Source organism: Hyla sarda, chromosome 6 (assembly GCF_029499605.1).
Source record: "Hyla sarda isolate aHylSar1 chromosome 6, aHylSar1.hap1, whole genome shotgun sequence".
Taxonomy (NCBI): domain Eukaryota; kingdom Metazoa; phylum Chordata; class Amphibia; order Anura; family Hylidae; genus Hyla; species Hyla sarda.
This window is the reverse complement of record NC_079194.1, coordinates 303,540,537-303,559,127: the sequence shown is the minus strand read 5'-3', so window position 1 is coordinate 303,559,127 and position 18,591 is coordinate 303,540,537. Positions and strand designations below refer to the sequence as shown.

The window sequence follows — 18,591 nt, the reverse complement described above, 5'->3', positions numbered from 1 at the left end:
TAGTGCATGCGATATATATATTTTTTTTTCCTACGATCTCCCAGATCGACTCCGTTCGAGTTTTTTTTTCTCTTGAGCCGAACAGACACTGTTGGGGCCAGGTGGACAGGACGGAAGATAAGCTCAATGTGAACCTAGCCTAATCTCTATAGGGCAGTGGTTCTCCACCTGGGGTACAAGTACCCCTGGGGGTACTTAGCAGTTCCCCAGGGGTACTTAGCAGTTTCACTAGGGGCACTTAGCAGTTCCGCATGGGTACTTAGCAGTTCCCTGGGGGTACTTAACAGTTCTCCGGGGAGAAACCAGAGGAGCAATGGAGCCCAAAAGTGGGACAATATGGCGGCCTACAGCTATATATGGGGCAGTTTGGGGACCTACAGCTATATTTGGGGGCACAGAGGGGGCCTAACAACTTTATGGGGATACAAAGCGGGCACTATTACTAAACATGGGGAGTTTGTAAATAGGTGGGTATTGTACTGCAGAAAGGAGCCAAAAATGGTTGTTTGTCTGGTTCTGTGGAGAAGTCTTGTATGGGGAGAAATCTTCATGGCGGTCTAGGCCAGATAGAGAAGAAAAGTAAACAACTCCGGTTAGAGAAGACGCCACCTGTAAATCGGGGGACTGCGGAGATAGGGAGAGGAACAGGGGCTGTTATAGAGGAAAGTAAAGCTTATGAATTCTAATATAATCATTACAAAATGTCTAATGTGGGGGGACACATTTTTGAGAATGGGCTGTCAAGGGGTACTCAGGCAAAAAAAAGGTTGAGAACCACTGCTATAGGGGCTCCTGGAGAGGCGCAGTAAGGCCCCCATCACCACACACCATTCATCCATTGTTACGGTTCATCATGGAACAAAACAATGGGGGAGATTTATCTAAACCTGTGTAGAGGAAGAGCGGTGCAGTTGTCCATAGCAACCAATCAGATCACTGCTTTCATTTTTAAATAGGCCTGTGAAAAATGAAAGAAGTGATCTGATTGGTTGCTATGGACAACTGCACCGCTCTTCCTGCACTCAGGTTTTGTTAAATCTCCCCCATTGTTTAATTGGAGTAATCTCCTGTTCACTATACAACATCTCTCAGGCTGGTGTCGTCGTAGGGATAAAGTCCTATTACTCACTATCCTAGATCATGGAGTAATTGTTAAAGGGGTACTCCAGCGCTTAGACATCTTATCCTTTATCCAAAGGATAGGGGATAAGATGCCTGATCGAGAGAGTCCCGCCGCTGGGGACCCCCGTGATCTTGCACACTGCACCCCGTTTATAATCAGTCCCCGGAGCGTGTTCGCTCCGGGTCTGATTACTGTCGATCACGGGGCCGGATCGTTGTGATGTCATCCCCGTGTGATGTCACGCTCCGCCCCTCTCGTCACACGGGGCGGAGCCTTGACATCACAACGCTACGGCCCCGTGATCGACGGTAATCAGACCTGGAGCGAACACACTCCGGGGACTGATTTTAATGGGGTGCAGCGTGCAAGATCACGGGACCCCCGCAATCAGGCATCTTATCTCCTATCCTTTGGATAGGGGATAAGATGTCTAAGCGCCGGAGTACCCCTTTAAACAGGTTATTCTCCTCATATGTAGAACACCTGATGTGGCTATGTATAATACCGTCATATTACTCATAATTGTGTTATTCAGGTTACCACCGCCTTTTGCTATATGGAGCACCTAATGTTACCATCACAGGTCACCACCTATTACTTATAAAATTCCTGACATAGCTGCACAGACGGTCACTTAAAGGGGTACTCCGGTGGAATTTATTTATTTATTTATTTATTTTTTAATCAACTGGTGCCAGAAAGTTAAACAGATTTGTAAATTACTTCTATTAAAAAATAGTTATCCTTCCAGTACTTATTAGCAGCTGTATATTACAGAGAAAGTTCCTTTTGGATGTCCAGAGCAGGAGAGATTTGCTGTGACGATTTTCTCCTGCTCTGGACAGTTCCTGAGATGGACAGAGGTGTCAGCAGAGAGCACTGTGGAAAAAAAAAATCCAAAAAGAAAATAACTTTGTACTATTTGGCAGATAAGTACTGGAAGGATAAAGATTATTTTTTTTTTAATAGAAGTAATTTACAAGTCTGTAGCGTATAGATGAGTAGTTCGGCACTGCTAATTTCTGAACCTGAAAGCGGGTGGACACTAAGTCGCTGCAGCGGAGTGGGGATACGGTGGTGCTCGGACTCATGTAGAATATACCATCAGTGCATGAGAAGACAAAGAAAAGTCGGCACTCACCGGGTTTCCAATTCAGCAGATTTTATTGCACGTTGCTCACAGCCGTAATACAATTCTCGGGGAGACGACGTCGTCTCCTCGAGAATTGTATTACGGCTGTGAGCAACGTGCAATAAAATCTGCTGAATTGGAAACCCGGTGAGTGCCGACTTTTCTTTGTCTTCTCATGCACTAATTTACAAGTCTGTTTAACTTTCTGGCACCTGTTGATTAAAAAATAAAATGTTTTTCACCGGAGTACCCCTTTAAACTTCTTTCTGTGGTCGCTTTTTTTGGCATTGCTTTTTTTTCCCACTATTCCACATCCTAATGTGGCAGCCTTGTTGTCCTCTCCTTGGTGGCTCCAGGTAGTTACTTCCTGAGCCCCCATGCTTGGTTCTCTTTGTTTCTGGGACCCTTACCTGGTCCTTGTATCTGATGTTCTCCTAGATCAGTGGTCTTCAACCTGCGGACCTCCAGATGTTGCAAAACTACAACTCCTAGCATGCCCTGATAGCCAACGGCATGCTACCGAACACTAAGGATTCATTCTGCAGCTGGCACCACGGAAATCTATCAGCAGTAGGACCATCACCCTAGACGGCAGAATTGAAGATGCGCGTTCTTTCGGCCGGACGGGAATACAGAATTTCTGTGGAGAGAACCGGTGAGCGGGAAATCCCATTCACATTAATGAAATCTACGAGCAGAGGCCCGAAATGTTACATTGTATCTCTGGGGTTGGCTTCTCATGATGATCGCTCTTCCACAAAAACTTAGTGTCGCCTCCTAGTGTCAACTGCCCAAACCCATAGTGGCCTTCTGAGTAAATCAAATGAGAAAGATTTTACAGGGAAGCAAAAAAATATAAATTCGGTGAACGTAACCTTATACTTTGTCTTATTGGAGCAGATGTCATGGCGGCACTGAGCTATCCTATCATTCAGTGATCTGGAGTATAATACAGGATATAACTCAGGATCAGTAATGTAATGTATGTAAACAGTGATCTCACCAGCAGAATAGTGAGTACAGCTCTGGGGTATAATACAGGATATAACTCAGGATCAGTAATGTAATATATGTAAACAGTGACCTCACCAGCAGAATAGTGAGTACAGCTCTGGGGTATAATACAGGATATAACTCCGGATCAGTACAGGATAAGTAATGTAATGTATGTACACAGTGATCTCACCAGCAGAATAGTGAGTGCAGCTCTGGAGTATAATACAGGATATAACTCAGGATCAGTACAGGATAAGTAATGTCATGTATGTACACAGTGACCTCACCAGCAGAATAGTGAGTACAGCTCTGGGGTATAATGCAGGATATAACTCAGGATCAGTACAGGATAAGTAATGTAATGTATGTACACAGTGACCTCACCAGCAGAATAGTGAGTACAGCTCTGGAGTATAATACAGGTTCACACAAACAACAAAACACAAACAATAAGTCACCATGGAAAAAGTAACATTTAATAAATGAAAAGCCTTTTTTACATTTTAATGGATATCAGAACATTTTCCCTTTAGGTTATAAATCGTTGTAAAGTTTTTCGCTGGAACAAGATGCACAAAATAACGTTCTAAGCAAAGATTTCTATATGTTCTAGAACAACGTAATTCAAATAAAAAAACGCAACATCTGTGAACCTTCCGTGCGACAATATTATATCAGTGTTGGGTCAATCAATGTGCAGATTAATTCTACACAGTCTACTACAGCAGTGTTTCCCATCCAGTGCGCCTCCAGCTGTTGCAAAACTACAACTCCCAGCATGCCCGGACAGCCGAAGGCTGTCCGGGCATGCTGGGAGTTGTAGTTTTGTAACAGCTGGAGGTGCACTGGATGGGAAACACTGCTGTACTGTCTTGGGGAGTCAATCTACGGACACCATGAGGACCACTATAATTTATACTCCAGTCACATCCAAACCTGCAACAATAATTCAGCAAAAAGGCCCAGATCCAGGTTGTTAATGCACTGAAAAGCATTCTCCTATACCAACACTGCTCCAGCAGGGGGCAGCAGAGAGGTTCTCCAACTTTAGTGTAAATGCAGCTTTGGATGTGATTGGAGAAGACAAAAATTTTGAAAAAATAAAAGAAATTGAAATTTTTTTTTTGCAAGGCTACTTAACATTATATCAGGACTAAACTGGTAAAGCAGAGTTCAGAGATGTAGTTGCGCTTAAAAAACAAAAAAAAATTACTTTCGGAAAAAAAAAAAAAAAAAACCTGAGGCAGCACGTAAAAAAAACAAAACAAAAAAAAACTGCTGAAATAACAGTCAGACGTAATAACACTGGGATATTACAAATCGCCAAAGGGTCAGAGTCAAATTTACTGCTGAAACTTCAAGAAAATTTCTGCCCCAGATTCGGTAGTTTTCAAAAATTCAAATTTTTTCTTTTTTTTTTTACATGTATTTGTTTTTTTCATTTTTTTTATTTACATTAAATATATTACAATAAAGTTTCCACATTTTAGTCGCTGTCGTCATCGGATCCTTCGCGCTCGGACTTCTCGTTGTTGGACGCTTCCGCTTCGGACTCGTTTCCTCTGGCCGATCCCTCGTTGCCGGACTCTTGGTCTCGATTGGACTCCGGACTTCGGGAAGCGGCGCGCGACTCGTTATCTGATCCGCCGGATCCGCTTCGCCTCGACCGGACCGATTCGTTGTCGGATCCGGAATCGGCTCGCCGTCTCTTGCGGGCCCAGGTGGCGTTGTCATCGGAATCGTCGCCGGACTGCTGCGATCTTTGGCCGCTGCCGGCATCGCTTCCGGATTTGTTTCCGCCGTCAGAGTCGCTGTCGGACATTATACGCTTCTTGGAAGGTTGGGAGTTGCCGCCGTCCGAGTCGCTGTTGCTGTTTCGGGCGTTTCTAGACACAAGAAGTTTTCCAGTTAGTGATTGTTGTGTTAGTGTGTTGTGCAAGCGTGCACTGTGTTAGGATTGTCTTAGTTAGCGTGACCTGTATAAGCAATTGAATGATTGCTCATACAAGTCCCCTAGAGGGAACTGAAAAAGAAAGTAACTAAAAATGGTAAAAAATTATTAAGAAAAAAGAAAATCGCACCAAAGCAAAAATTCTAAATCACCTCTTTTCCATTTTTAGAATGAAATAAAATAAAGTAATAAATTAATTAAATAAAATAAATTAAATATATGAATAAAATAATACATTAAATAAATGAAATAAAATAAATACAATAAAATAATAAATAAATACAATATCTGCTATTGCTGCATGTGGAAATATCTGAACTATTATTGGTCACATCTTATGTCTGAACATTTTTTTTTTTTTATTTTTTTTTTTTTTAACTGATCTAAGCCAAAATGGTAACCAATAAAAACTACAGATCACAGCGAAAAAGGAAGCCCTCTCTGAGCCCCCACAGTCCAAACTATAAAGACATCATAGTGGGGTCAGAATAGGGAGCACCTTACGCCCCCTGCCGCCTGGTCCTGAATGCACCAGAATGTACCCTGGAGTGTTTCGGGTCTATGAAGCGAGCGCATGAGCTGGGCTTGTTCCATGGGCGCTGAGTGACAGCTGCTATTGGCAGCCAGGACCTCAAGGCTAATGACTAGAGATGAGCGAACTTACAGTAAATTCGATTCGTCACGAACTTCTCGGCTCGGCAGTTGATGACATCCTGCGTAAATTAGTTCAGCCTTCAGGTGCTCCGGTGGGCTGTAAAAGGTGGATACATTCCTAGGAAAGACTCTCCTAGGACTGTACCCACTTTTCCAGCCCACCGGAGCACCTGAAAGCTGAACTAATTTATGCAGGAAAAGTCATCAACTGCCGATCCGAGAAGTTCGTGACGAATCGAATTTACTGTAGGCTCGCTCATCTCCACTAATGACTGACATCGGCAATCGGAATGCTGCCCATCATTAGACAGGTGGCAGTTAGTTTTTGGTGCTCATCGGACCCCCACAGCACAATCGCTGGGGTCCGATGAGTTACAATGGCGGCTGCTGCTGTATCATCGCTCTACCAATAGAGCGCTGCTCTCCCTGTACAATGCTACAGCATAGAACTGTACAGTGACGTCACGGCCACACGCCCTCGTGACATCACACCACGCTCCCTCAATGCAAGTCTATGGGAGGGGGCGTGGCGGCCCCCTCCCATAGACTTGCATTGAGGGAGCGTGCCTTTGACATCCCAACGCCATCACCCAGCATTCTATATGAACGTCGGGTGCTGCACAAAGACCTTTGGATAGGGGATAAGATGTCTAGGGGTGGAGTACCCCTTTAAGTCCTATGTGCGTCACTCTTACCCTTCATCGGCAATTTTGAGCTTGTCCTCGTCTGAAGAGTCATCGCTGGAGGAGATCATGGCTTTTGACTTGATCTTTCCCTTCATGGAGGGCGGAGTTCTCTCAACTTTAGCCGGCTGAGAAGAGAAGAGATGGGGATTTATTTAGGGGAAAAAAAACACAACAATCAATAGGGCAGTGATTCCCAACCAGCTGGGGAGCTGCTGAGACAACATCATACTGACAAGGAGAGGACTACACAACTTCCTGTAATAAAAGAGGGAGGAACTGGGGGGCTGCTGAAACACCACTACACTGGCAATGAGAGGACTACACAACTTCCTGTAAGGGGTAAATTCCCCAAAAGCACTTGATAACACAAGTACAACTTCCCTATGCCTGCACAGTACCACTTGTCTATGTCTCCTCCCTATGCCTGCACAGTACCACCTCTTTGTCTCTTCCCTATGCATGCACAGTACCACTTCTCTGTCTCTTCCCTATGCATGCACAGTACCACTTCTGTCTTATCACTCTGCCTGCACAGTACCACTTCTCTGTCTCTTCCTATACCTGCACAGTACCACTTCTCCATGTCTCTTCCCTATATCTGCACAGTACCACTTGTCTCTTCCCTATACCTGCACAGTACCACTTGTCCCTTCCCTATACCTGCACAGTACCACCTCTGTCTCTTCCCTATACCTGCACAGTACCACCTCTGTCTCTTCCCTATACCTGCACAGTACCACTTCTCTGTCTCTTCCCTATACCTGCACAGTACAACTTCTCTTTGCCTCTTCCCTCCTGCACAGCACAGTACCACTTCTCCCTATAAACTTCAGGAAGAACATTCTTTTAGCCTTTTCTTATATCTGTGACTGGGAAAGCTGAGTGCCGAACCAGCCACCAGCAGGGCAATCACTCGGCTTTCCAGGAGATGCTCATTTTAAACATGAATTATCTTTTTCAACTACTGCAAAACTACAACTCCCAGCATGGTCCTGACAGCTTTAGCTGTATTCTGAAGATTGTTTCCCAACCAGTGCTCCTCCAGCTGTTGCAAAACTACAACTCCAAGCATGCCCGGACAGCCAACGGCTGTCCGGGCATGCTGGGAATTGTAGTTTTGCATCAGCTGGAGGCACCCTGGTTGTGGAAACACTGATCTAACTTGATGGCTTCTTCTGTTGGATGTCAGAAGAGAGAAGGTCGGGCAAGTGCCCCTCTGCAGAATACATGTGCTAGTGAATAAGGGTATGGGGGAGTACATGCTGGGAGTTATAGTTTTGAAAGCACATACCTGCACAACATAACCCCTAAACTAGGGTGACACCCAACCTGTAGTTCTACTAAATGCACATGGCGGCTGTCAGACAGATGGGGGCGCATGACCCAGAGCATCTATTATATCCTCCATCACATCGGCAGGGGGCACTTATTTACCCTCTCCTTCCTCTTGGGTGGTCTCTTTTTACCACGAGGACGATCGTCGTCATCATCTGATCCTCCTTCACCGGACTTCTGCGGCCTGAATAGGAAGAAAATGGCGGAGATAACCATCAGTAAAGTCGGGTGACGACAGATACGACCACTTAATACCGCTTCCATGGGGGGCGTCGCGCAACTGTTACCCAGGTTTCCAATCATTCTGCCAGAAACGGGGGCTGGGGTGGGATGATGTTATGCAGAATAACTAAGTCTAAGGATGCAAAACTGCAAGAGCGGCCATATTGGCACCAACCCAGCTAAGACGACACCTCGTAGGAGAGTCCTACCGTATGGAGTGTATATGGCGGCACTTACCTCCTCCTCCTCTTTTTGGTCTTCTTCTCACCCTCGTTGTCGTCTCCTCCGTCCTCTCCTCCGCTGCTGCTCCCGCCCTTCCTCTTTCTCTTCTTCTTGGAGGGCAGGTCCTCATCAGAGTCGTCATTGACGAACTCCTCGAACTCCCCGTTCTTTTTGGATCTCTGTGGGGAGAGGAGAAGATGAAGACGATTGGCGCAGGAGATGGCGGCCGCCCGCAGATCGTATACAGGAGACTGGTGAGACTCACCCGTCCTCCGCCGCGCTTCTTCTCTTTAGGAGTCTCCATTTCCCCAGTGAACTGTAAGATGTTCTTGGTCTTCTCCACGTACTGCGCTCTCTGCTCCAGAAGCTTCTTCTGCTCCTCCACCTCCTTCAGACGCTTCTCTTCCTACAAAATAAATGATCAGTGATGAAGATCAGAGGCCGGGGCTCTTCCGGATGGTTCTGCTGAAAACAAGTCCATCAGTTTCCTCCTCTGCACCACTTCCCACCACTCGTAACCCCCTCTATGCCCTGCACCTCCCTTTTGCTCCTTATCACCTCCTATGAGCCCCTTAAACCCCTTACGGCCTCCAGTCAGCCCCTCCTCCCCTCGCGGCCTCCAGTCAGCCCCTCCTCCCCTCGCGGCCTCCAGTCAGCCCCTCCTCCCCTCGCGGCCTCCAGTCAGCCCCTCCTCCCCTCGCGGCCTCCAGTCAGCCCCTCCTCCCCTCGCGGCCTCCAGTCAGCCCCTCCTCCCCTCGCGGCCTCTAGTCAGCCCCTCCTCCCCTCGCGGCCTCCAGTCATCTTCTCCGCCCCCTACAGCCTCTCGTTATTCCCTCCTCCCTTGCTCTCCAATCTCTCCCTCATGACCCCCGGACCCCGCACCTGTTCCTTCATCAGCTTCTGGCGCAGCAGCTCCTTCTCCTGCTCCTGTTTGGCGCGCAGCTCCTTCTCCTCCTCGTCCTGCTTACGGGCTCGAGCCACGTGATACTGAGCCTGACTCAAAAGATCGGAGCATTGCCTGTAACATGGAGGACGGACGATTATAACGAGGCACCGGGCTCACGTACCCCCATAACTGCAGCACGTACACACCATAACCCCCCATCATCACATCACATCCACCCCATAACCCCCATCATCACCCCCATCATCACACCATCACCCCCATCATCACACCATCACCCCATCACCCCCATCATTACACCATCACCCCCATCATCACACCATCACCCCCATCATCACACCATCACCCCCATCATCACACCATCACCCCCATCATCACACCATCACCCCCATCATTACACCATCACCCCCATCATTACACCATCACCCCCATCACCACACCATCACCCCCATCACCACACCATAACCCCCATCATCACATACACACCATAGGCCCCATCATCACACCATCACCCCCATCATCACACCATCACCCCCATCATCACACCATAACCCCCATCATCACACCATCACCCCCATCATTACACCATCACCCCCATCATTACACCATCACCCCCATCATTACACCATCACCCCCATCATCACACCATAACCCCCATCATCACACCATAACCCCCATCATCACACCATCACCGCCATCATCACACCATAACCCCCATCATCACACCATAACCCCCATCATCACATCACGTACCGGGCCTCAGAAGCCGCAAGAGCCAAATCAAATCTCATCTTGTCTCCAACTTTACTCAAATAATTGAAATATCTGCAGAGGAAACAGTGACAGGTTAGATGTTCTTCTCCAGACCTCTAGGTGGCGTCTCACACAATATGGCGTCTATAGTCGCCCCCGCTCACCGATGCGCCAGCTCCAGCTCTTTGACGGCGTTCAGCACTTCCTTCAGGTTACTCTTCTCGTCTTTCAGCACGGAGGTGGCGAGTCTCTGCAGCACCAAGGCCACGTTAAACATGAGAACGGTGTCATTGGGGGTCACATGACGGGCCTGCGAGGTCAGAGGTCAGATACTGAATCAAGAATCCCAGTAATTGTCTAATGCAGTTTGTCCTGACCCAGTCCGGCTGACACAGTCCACAGGACAATAACATAACAATACAAAAAGGTTTGTGCAGCAGTGGGTAGTATTAGAAATCATGTAAAGGTTTATGTGTATGTCTTGTGCTTACCTGTTTTAGCTGATGTGGCAGGCATGTTTTTTTTTTTGTAATTAATAATGATTGCAAATGTTAGGCAAAAGGTAAATTTTACCTATACGCACATTATATAACTACTATATATATCCTGATCCCATAGATATAGGAACAGTATACAGATAGAGCTGGAGGGGAGGTGTATGACTACTATATATCCTGATCCCATAGAGATAGCAGCAGCAGCAGTATATAGATCTGGAGGGGAGGTGTATAACTACTATACATCCTGATCCCATAGAGATAGCAGCAGTATACAGATAGAGCTGGAGGGGAGGTGTATAACTGCTATATATCCTGATCCCATAGATATAGCAGCAGCAGTATATAGATAGAGCTGGAGGGGAGGGGTCTGGGAGATAGCAGGTGATGTCATCCTGTAGCCCACAGGAAGCCAGCTGACCCAGGGCTGACCACTTCCTCTGACACTTATCACTGTAATTTTCCATGGGTCAGACTGGCGATCACATGACCAAGTTACAGTAATAAAATGCATGGATGCAGTTGTGCTGGAATAAAACAGATAGTGCTGCAGAACTGGTGATTGTGAATGTACAGGATATGGGCAGAAAAAAAAAAAAAAAGTTCTCTAATGGAATGCCCTGCGCAAAACAATGACAAGACAATGAGCGCTTGCTGTCAGTGAATAGACACCGATGTACGTTACCTTCAGCAGGATCTGCTTACACTCCTGCAGCTTCCCACACTTGAACAGGGCTCGGGCCAGGTAGAGGAGAACCTCCGTGTTCTGGTGCTTGTAGAACTTGCGCAGACAGTTTTCGTACTACGGGAGGAAAAGAACAATATGGAGGCGGTGAAGTCCGGTATGGGGGGGGGGGGGGGGGGGGGGGAACGACATGCGGCCCAGACATGCGGAGCGCTTCCTTAACCTACCATCTGAACTGCGCTGATGTATTGCTTCTGCTCCACATAGATATGGGCCAGGTTGAGCCACACGTCGCTGATCTCCGCAGTCGCCTCTCTGACCTGGGCGAAGACGTCGCGGGCTTCTCGCACGTAACCCTTGTGCGCCAATACGGCCCCTAAAAGGATTAAGGGTGCGTAACTGTCAGCAAATTGGTGAAGGAAAAGTTCTCCAGATACCCTGTATACCAGTGGTTCTCAACGGGGGGTGCTTAGAAAGTCCCCAAGGGGGGTGCTTAGAAAGTCCCCAAGGGGGGTGCTTGGATGTCAGAGGAGAGAAGGGTCGGGCAAGTGTCCCCCTGCAGAACACATGTACTACAGCATGGGGAGTGCATGCTGGGAGTTGTAGTTTGGGTCTCACCGCTCTACACATACCGATGCCATTTGCTGCATACAGGTTCTTGGAGTCGTTCCGGAGCACCTGCTTATAGATGGCCAGAGCGCGATCCTGGTGACGCTTTTCCTGCAGGAGAAAGATGAATCTATAATTCTCCACAATAAGTGACAGATCCCAGCTATGGGGGTGAAGGATGGCGGATCTCTGCAGTCATGTGACGCACTGACCTTCTCCCGGTCTCGGGTGGGTTGGTGCAGCGTCTGCAGCCACACGTTGCCCAGCGCCAACATGGAGTAGGTGTCGTTCTGGGTGGACGGCTGCTTCAGGATCCTCTCAAACTTCTTCTGGCCGGGGCCCCACTCCTGCTTGGCCAAATGGAGGTTTCCGATCAAGGACCAAGCATCCGGGTGATCCTGAGAGACAGAGAGAGAGAAGAGACTCACTACACGGAACGACCCCTGACCCCGAGATCAGGAGCGGAGAACAGACTCTACCTGGTTAATCTGAAGAGCCTCTTTAAACCAATCAGAAGCTTCATAGAAATTCCCCTTGTCTCTGGCCATCGCTCCAAGACGCAAGTAACCTGAGCGGAAGAGAAAATGGTTAGTTATATCCTGTATTATACTCCAGAGCTGTACTCACTATTCTTCTGGTGAGGTCACTGTGTACATACATTACATTACTTATCCTGTACTGATCCTGAGTTATATCCTGTATTATACTCCAGAGCTGTACTCACTATTCTGCTGGTGAGGTCACTGTGTACATACATTACATTACTTATCCTGTACTGATCCTGAGTTATATCCTGTATTATACTCCAGAGCTGTACTCACTATTCTGCTGGTGAGATCACTGTGTACATACATTACATTACTTATCCTGTACTGATCCTGAGTTATATCCTGTATTATACTCCAGAGCTGTACTCACTATTCTGCTGGTGAGATCACTGTCTACATACATTACATTACTTATCCTGTACTGATCCTGAGTTATATCCTGTATTATACTCCAGAGCTGTACTCACTATTCTGCTGGTGAGGTCACTGTGTATATACATTACATTACTTATCCTGTACTGATCCCGAGTTACATCCTGTATTATACTCCAGAGCTGTACTCACTATTCTGCTGGTGAGGTCACTGTGTACATACATTACATTACTTATCCTATACTGATCCCGAGTTATATCCTGTATTATACTCCAGAGCTGTACTCACTATTCTGCTGGTGAGGTCACTGTGTACATACATTACATTACTTATCCTGTACTGATCCTGAGTTATATCCTGTATTATACTCCAGAGCTGTACTCACTATTCTGCTGGTGAGGTCACTGTGTACATACATTACATTACTTATCCTGTACTGATCCTGAGTTATATCCTGTATTATACTCCAGAGCTGTACTCACTATTCTTCTGGTGAGGTCACTGTGTACATACATTACATTACTTATCCTGTACTGATCCTGAGTTATATCCTGTATTATACTCCAGAGCTGTACTCACTATTCTGCTGGTGAGGTCACTGTGTACATACATTACATTACTTATCCTGTACTGATCCTGAGTTATATCCTGTATTATACTCCAGAGCTGTACTCACTATTCTGCTGGTGAGATCACTGTGTACATACATTACATTACTTATCCTGTACTGATCCTGAGTTATATCCTGTATTATACTCCAGAGCTGTACTCACTATTCTGCTGGTGAGATCACTGTCTACATACATTACATTACTTATCCTGTACTGATCCTGAGTTATATCCTGTATTATACTCCAGAGCTGTACTCACTATTCTGCTGGTGAGGTCACTGTGTATATACATTACATTACTTATCCTGTACTGATCCTGAGTTACATCCTGTATTATACTCCAGAGCTGTACTCACTATTCTGCTGGTGAGGTCACTGTGTACATACATTACATTACTTATCCTATACTGATCCCGAGTTATATCCTGTATTATACTCCAGAGCTGTACTCACTATTCTGCTGGTGAGGTCACTGTGTACATACATTACATTACTTATCCTGTACTGATCCTGAGTTATATCCTGTATTATACTCCAGAGCTGTACTCACTATTCTGCTGGTGAGGTCACTGTGTACATACATTACATTACTTATCCTGTACTGATCCTGAGTTATATCCTGTATTATACTCCAGAGCTGTACTCACTATTCTGCTGGTGAGATCACTGTCTACATACATTACATTACTTATCCTGTACTGATCCTGAGTTATATCCTGTATTATACTCCAGAGCTGTACTCACTATTCTGCTGGTGAGATCACTGTGTACATACATTACTTATCCTGTACTGATCCTGAGTTATATCCTGTATTATACTCCAGAGCTGTACTCACTATTCTGCTGGTGAGGTCACTGTGTACATACATTACATTACTTATCCTGTACTGATCCCGAGTTATATCCTGTATTATACTCCAGAGCTGTACTCACTATTCTGCTGGTGAGGTCACTGTGTACATACATTACATTACTTATCCTGTACTGATCCTGAGTTATATCCTGTATTATACTCCAGAGCTGTACTCACTATTCTGCTGGTGAGGTCATTGTAAATACATTACATTACTTATCCTGTACTGATCCTGAGTTATATTCTGTATTATACTCCAGAGCTGTACTCACTATTCTGCTGGTGGGTCACTGTGTATATACATTACATTACTTATCCTGTACTGATCCTGAGTTATATCCTGTATTATACTCCAGAGCTGTACTCACTATTCTGCTGGTGAGGTCACTGTGTATATACATTACATTACTTATCCTGTACTGATCCTGAGTTATATCCTGTATTATACCCCAGAGCTGTACTCACTATTCTGCTGGTGAGGTCACTGTGTATATACATTACATTACTTATCCTGTACTGATCCTGAGTTATATCCTGTATTATACTCCAGAGCTGTATTCACTATTCTGCTGGTGAGGTCACTGTGTACATACATTACATTACTTATCCTGTACTGATCCTGTATTATACCCCAGAGCTGCACTCACTATTCTGCTGGTCTACAACTTACAGTCTACATAGTTGGGATGTTCCCTCAGGATGTTCTTGTACAGTTTCTCGGATTCGTGGAATTCGCACAGCGCCTCGTACAGTCTGGCCAGGTTGTAGTTTGTGGTGACGGAAATGGCGCTGTAGTAATGTTCGTCGTGTTCGGCTTCTGCTTTAGCGCGATCCAGGGAAGCCAAGAAATATTTCTGTAAACATGATAAATAGTCTGAGGATGGCGCCGGATGAGGAAGAATAGGGAACCATATTGTTATACGCTATTTATATCAGTTTTGTTTTATTTTAACAGTTAAAAATAAATTTAAAAAATAGCATTTTTGTAAAGTAATAAAATCCGAGATTTTAGATTTATTTTATTTTTTTTTAGAACTTTTAGATTTTTTTCCTGATATATGAAGTGACTCCCCTCCCAATAATAGTAAACAAACCAAATGTGATGGAGACTCGCTCCTCCTCTCCCTGCTCTGTGTCATGTGATGGAGACGTGCTCCTCCTCTCCCTGCTCTGTCTCATGTGATGGAGACGCGCTCCTCTCCCTGCTGTGTCATGTGATGTGATGTAGACGCCCTCCTCTCCCTGCTCTGTCTCATGTGATGGAGACGCGCTCCTCCTCTCCCTGCTCTGTGTCATGTGATGGAGACGCGCTCCTCCTCTCCCTGCTCTGTGTCATGTGATGGAGACGTGCTCCTCCTCTCCCTGCTCTGTCTCATGTGATGGAGACGCGTTCCACTCCCTGCTGTGTCAAGTGATGGAGACGCGCTCCTCTCCCTGCTGTGTCATGTGATGTGATGTAGACGCCCTCCTCTCCCTGCTCTGTGTCATGTGATGGAGACGCGCTCCTCTCCCTTCTCTGTCTCATGTGATGGAGACTCGCTCCTCTCCCTTCTCTGTCTCATGTGATGGAGACGCGCTCCTCTCCCTTCTCTGTCTCATGTGATGGAGACTCGCTCCTCTCCCTTCTCTGTCTCATGTGATGGAGACGCCTTCCTCTCCCTTCTCTGTCTCATGTGATGGAGACGCCTTCCTCTCCCTTTTCTGTGTCATGTGATGGAGACGCGCTCCTCAGACTTTTCCTGGTTCGATATCCTGATCCGTCGGGGTCTGAACACTAAGACTTCCCATGATTAAAAGGACACGGGAAAAGTTTACCCCCAGTGACAGCGCCCCCCAGGACCATATACCTTTGCTTCCCCAAGGTTGCCCAGGCGGTAGTGAAGAGCCCCAACGTTATTCAGGATCTCCGGGGGGACGTCCGCCTGCACCTTTTCCTGCAGGATCCGTGTGGCTGTGCCGTAGGCGGAGAGTGCATTCTGGGAGGAAACATAAGGAGGTCAGAGGTCACAGACATCAGACGTACAACCCCCACCCAATATAGTATAATCCCTCACCTGAATATCCGTCTGCTCCAAGATCTGCGCCAGTTCGATCCAGGCCTCCACATCATCCGGGTACTGCTCTGTGACCTTCTTCAGATGACTCTGCGGAGAGAAAGCACCGAATGAGGAGAAATTACCCAAGAATTGTCTGCTCCACATTGTCTGTGTACTGTGCCCCCAAGGGATAATCTGCACCCATGTGTGCTGTGCCACCCAGGGATAATCTGCACCCATGTGTACTGTGCCCCCAGGGATAATCTGCACCCATGTGTACTGTGCCCCCAAGGAATAATCTGCACCCATGTGTACTTCACCCCCCAAGGGATAATCTGCTCCCATGTGTACTGTGCCCCCCCCCCAGGGATAATCTGCACCCATGTGTACTGTGCCCCAAGGGCTAATCTTCTCCCATGTGTACTGTGCCCCCCCAAGGGATAATCTGCACCCATGTGTACTGTGCCCCCCAGGGATAATCTGCACCCATGTGTACTGTGCCCCCCAGGGATAATCTGCACCCATGTGTACTGTGCCCCCCAGGGATAATCTGCACCCATGTGTACTGTGCCCCCCAGGGATAATCTGCACACATGTGTACTGCGCGCCCCCCCCCCCCCCCCCAGGGATAATCTGCTCCCATGTGTACTGCCCCCCCCCCCCCAGGGATAATCTGCTCCCATGTGTACTGCCCCCCCCCCCCCCCAGGGATAATCTGCTCCCATGTGTACTGTGCCCCCCAGGGATAATCTGCACCCATGTGTACTGTGCCCCCCAGGGATAATCTGCTCCCATGTGTACTGTGCCCCCCAGGGATAATCTGCTCCCATGTGTACTGTGCCCCCAGGGATAATCTGCTCCCATGTGTACTGTGCCCCCCAGGGATAATCTGCTCCCATGTGTACTGTGCCCCCCAGGGATAATCTGCTCCCATGTGTACTGTGCCCCCAGGGATAATCTGCTCCCATGTGTACTGTGCCCCCAGGGATAATCTGCTCCCATGTGTACTGTGCCCCCCAGGGATAATCTGCTCCCATGTGTACTGTGTCCCCCCCCCCCCCCAGGGATAATCTGCCCCCACCCACACACTGCATCGCCTCAGACACGTGCTCCTCTCACCTTTGCGATGTCCCTCTTCTCCTGGTCCTCGGAGGCGGCATACAGGGACCCCAGGATCTTCATGGTCTCGTAGTTGTTGGGATAAGCCTTGAGGACTTTCTCGAAGCACTGAGCGGCATTCTCCTTGTCCCCTCTGTAGATATACATCTGCCCCAGACCGAAAAACGGCAGCACGAAGGAGGCGGCGGCAAACTGCGTGGCCTGGTAGTAATACTGGAAGGCCTGATCGTAATCCTCCTGAGATACGAGAGATGACAACGGTGAGAGGGGTCACACACCCCGAGGAGACCCCCAACCCAAGGGACAGAGCCCCCTCCCTTACCTGTACATGGAACGACCGGGCCAGCTGGTAGCAGCTCTCCGCCTGCATGGCCTCCACCTCGGTGTTGTGAAACGCATGGAGAGCCAAATGCTGAACCTTACTGTAATCCTGGGGGAGGAGCCAAAGCGCAATAAGAGGAGCGGTCACATAATATATATATATCTGGAGCGTTATAAGGGGAGCGGTCACATAATATATATCTAGAGCGTTATAAGAGGAGCGGTCAGATATAATATACATATCGGGAGAGTTATAAGAGGAGCAGTCACATATATATATCTAGAGCGTTATAAGAGGAGCGGTCAGATATAATAATATACATATCGGGAGAATTATAATAGGACGCGGTCAGATATAATATACATATCGGGAGAGTTATAAGAGGAGCGGTCACAAAATATATATCTGGAGCGTTATAAGAGAGCGGGTCACATAATATATATATTATATATATATCTGGAGCGTTATAAGAGGAGCGGTCAGATATAATATATATCTGGAGCGTTATAAGGGGAGCAGTCACAAATAATATACATATCGGGAGAGTTATAAGAGGAGCAGTCACATATATAATATATATCTAGAGCGTTATAAGAGGAGCAGTCACATAATATATATTTCTGGAGCATTATAAGAGGAGCGGCTGATATAATCACATATGATGTAATATATAGAGATTATATCAGTACTGAAGCGTTATAAGAGGAGCGGCTGATATCAGTCACATATGATGTAATATATAGAGGTTATATCAGTACTGAAGCGTTATAAGAGGAGCGGCTGATATCACATATGATGTAATATATAGAGGTTATATCAGTACTGGAGCGTTATAAGAGGAGCGGCTGATATCAGTCACATATGATGTAATATATAGAGGTTATATCAGTACTGGAGCGTTATAAGAGGAGCGGCTGATATCACATATGATGTAATATATAGAGGTTATATCAGTACTGA

At 46.8% G+C, this 18,591-nt stretch overlaps 1 protein-coding gene across 1 annotated transcript in view; it reads right to left on the bottom strand.

Moving 5' to 3' along the window:
• Positions 1-4,086: 4,086 nt before the first annotated feature.
• Positions 4,087-18,591, bottom strand: part of CTR9 (CTR9 homolog, Paf1/RNA polymerase II complex component) — a 32,436-nt gene continuing 17,931 nt past the window's right edge. Inside the window, exons 8-25 of the mRNA XM_056527948.1 lie at positions 17,632-17,739; positions 17,310-17,546; positions 16,209-16,298; positions 16,002-16,130; positions 14,825-15,008; positions 12,249-12,337; positions 11,982-12,167; positions 11,793-11,880; positions 11,388-11,536; positions 11,161-11,277; positions 10,143-10,288; positions 9,979-10,050; positions 9,204-9,339; positions 8,587-8,727; positions 8,337-8,500; positions 7,977-8,061; positions 6,552-6,667; positions 4,087-5,137 (exon numbers count right to left, since the gene is read on the bottom strand). Coding sequence (XP_056383923.1) covers positions 4,738-5,137; positions 6,552-6,667; positions 7,977-8,061; positions 8,337-8,500; positions 8,587-8,727; positions 9,204-9,339; positions 9,979-10,050; positions 10,143-10,288; positions 11,161-11,277; positions 11,388-11,536; positions 11,793-11,880; positions 11,982-12,167; positions 12,249-12,337; positions 14,825-15,008; positions 16,002-16,130; positions 16,209-16,298; positions 17,310-17,546; positions 17,632-17,739 — 2,637 coding nt within the window. The 3' untranslated portion in view covers positions 4,087-4,737. The remainder of the gene's footprint in view (positions 5,138-6,551; positions 6,668-7,976; positions 8,062-8,336; positions 8,501-8,586; positions 8,728-9,203; positions 9,340-9,978; positions 10,051-10,142; positions 10,289-11,160; positions 11,278-11,387; positions 11,537-11,792; positions 11,881-11,981; positions 12,168-12,248; positions 12,338-14,824; positions 15,009-16,001; positions 16,131-16,208; positions 16,299-17,309; positions 17,547-17,631; positions 17,740-18,591) is intronic.